The 2,532-nt window shown below is 31.1% G+C and overlaps 1 protein-coding gene across 1 annotated transcript in view; it reads right to left on the bottom strand.

The window, feature by feature from the left end:
- Window positions 1-93: 93 nt before the first annotated feature.
- Window positions 94-2,532, bottom strand: part of LOC108695024 (baculoviral IAP repeat-containing protein 7-B-like) — a 7,850-nt gene continuing 5,411 nt past the window's right edge. Inside the window, exons 2-3 of the mRNA XM_018204744.1 lie at window positions 775-1,617; window positions 94-634 (exon numbers count right to left, since the gene is read on the bottom strand). Of these exons, the coding sequence (XP_018060233.1) occupies window positions 278-634; window positions 775-1,581 (1,164 nt within the window). The 5' untranslated portion in view covers window positions 1,582-1,617 and the 3' untranslated portion in view covers window positions 94-277. The remainder of the gene's footprint in view (window positions 635-774; window positions 1,618-2,532) is intronic.

The raw sequence follows: 2,532 nt of genomic DNA, 5'->3' as shown, positions 1-2,532 counted from the left end.
ATTTAAATATAGGAACATTTATTACTTGTACAACGATTACAAAAAGTACATTCACTTGTTAATATTACAACAGAATATCCTTTCTATTGAGACCATAATAACCGTGAAAAGTTAATATTTTATTAACAAGAGCTTCAACGTTATATAGTTTGTACCTGCTAATCGGTATGCTACATGAGTCATGTCATTTAGTTTTACTTGAAAATGTCAGTCTTTATAATGATGATAAGTAGAAAATTTTATCAGAATCCAATTATTTATCACAAGGATAAAGACACTATGAGATGTACACTTGTACAGTAAGTTCAACATTCTTACGACACACGCCGCATATTTTCATATTTTTCGCACACTCTGCACACGCCAATAAATGTCCGCATGGCATAAATACAATTCGTACTTCTCTACTATAGCAAATTTTACATAATCTTGCATCCTTGTCGCATGGTTTGTCACCCTGTGATTGGACAGATTGTTCCTCGCTTTTAGCTTCACTTGATACAGCACTTGCTTCTGTATTATTATTAGTTACTTCAGAACTGATTGAATTTTGAGAACTTCCGCTGGCAGTACTCTCACTATCAGCTTTCTCTAATTTTTCATTCAATTTATCAACTGCACTTGGTATGTTTTCCTATGCGAGAAAAATAAAACAATTTAGAATTAATTATTATTGCATTCAACACAATTTCATAATCAAAATATTTATTATAAATATTTTAATTATACAAATTGTATAATTCTATTAACAAATATATTTTATTTAATGCTTACTGCTCCGATATAAGTTCTCCCCGTAATATTGCTCACAAACTCTATTCCTTTAGTCAAAAGTAAATAAGGACAGTATTCGAACCATTTGGCATGCTCCACCCAAGGATCATCATTTGGCTCCCAATCCCTTAATCCTCCACCGCAATGATAACATAATGTTTGATCGCCACTTCCAGTGTAATAGAAACCAGCAGTTGCTAATTCTTCTTTAGTTTGTGACATTGCTTTAGGCCATCTATCATACGACGCTAATCTAGCAGCATAACTAGCGTATTCGGGATGCTTCGGTCTTGATGTGAGCTCTTTTAATGTAGAATTCACTCTTTCTTCAATTTCTCGATCTTCATGATCTGGACCGGAAAAAGGCATGTATATTGAACCATAAGGTCCACATACATCCATTCCTTTAGGCACAGGCGCCGGAATTGCGCTAGGATCCGTACCGATCGGCACATTGCCGCATGGAATTTTACGAATAAACCTACATTTTCCAGACCATCGCTGATGATCAACCATTGGATTGTCTTCTTCCCGCCATTGGCATATTTCTATATTACATTCGAAACATTTCACTTTGTCGCTTTCGCCAGTATAAAAAAATCCAGCCGCCGCGAGTTCCTCTGGCTTTGTCCATGAACATGGCCAGTTTTTAAAGCTGGCCAAACGAGCGGATTCAAATCGATAATCTAAAGACATCGATGATCCATTATCAACTTCATCTTCTTCGATAAATATATGAGACTTTATTGGTGATTTTCGTTGCAAATGATTTCGAGGAAAGATACATTGTTCGATATATTCAGTCATTTTTGTAATATAATTATAAAGCTGCTTCCTGTGAACCTGTAACAAAAAAATAAATGTCAATAGATGCTGAATTTTATATAATAAAAATTCATTAAGTTTTACTTCATATTTGTATACAATTTGAGACAAAATATTGATAAAAATACAGTAAAAGCTGCACTTTTACCTGGTACTTGTTAATATTAAATTATATTGGAAAAAAACAGCAATATGTTAATATGAGTATTTTTTGTGTCAATTCACTAGCTATTTGATTAAATTTGTTACCACTGTTAGTATATCGTGGACAATTGATTTATTAGCAGACATTTATTAATTAATTTCATTAATTATTACGAAAATTGTAAAATGGCAAAGGATTTTTTATTTGATTTAAACTTCTTGCTGTCCACGAGCAGTATTACACTCTTTAAAATCCTGTATGATGTTTAAAAACTATTATAGCCTGGACATCACAGGCAATATCTGAAATATTTTTCTTGTCTCTTTCTTTTTGTGCAAAATGCCAATAAAAAGTATAAAAGACTAGAGGCATTAATTTTACGACTAAAGAAAGCTCATCAGGTATAAAATACCTTCGAGATACATACTTCCTGTTTAAATATTCACATCTGTTGAACATTCAAGAAAGACTGAGAACGTCTGAAAACACATCGAGGTGGCTTTTGTAGTTTAATATATATCAATATTGAATAGCGATAATAATATAAATAATTATAATATATAACAATAATGAATAATACAAATAATTAATTGAATATTTTTTTAAAGTAATTACTTGCATAGGAGATTTACAATCTCAATTTTCATTGTTTCTCTTTGATTTACAATTAAAATTAAGATATTGATAATATTCTATATTTCTTTTGGATTAAAATAAGCGCAAAACTTCTTCTTTAATTTCTTTAAAATAATTGTTAGGGTATATTATTTTTTATACTTCACATGAAT

This window comes from Atta colombica, unplaced genomic scaffold (genome assembly GCF_001594045.1).
Source record: "Atta colombica isolate Treedump-2 unplaced genomic scaffold, Acol1.0 scaffold126, whole genome shotgun sequence".
Taxonomy (NCBI): domain Eukaryota; kingdom Metazoa; phylum Arthropoda; class Insecta; order Hymenoptera; family Formicidae; genus Atta; species Atta colombica.
This window is presented reverse-complemented; position numbering and strand designations above follow the sequence as displayed.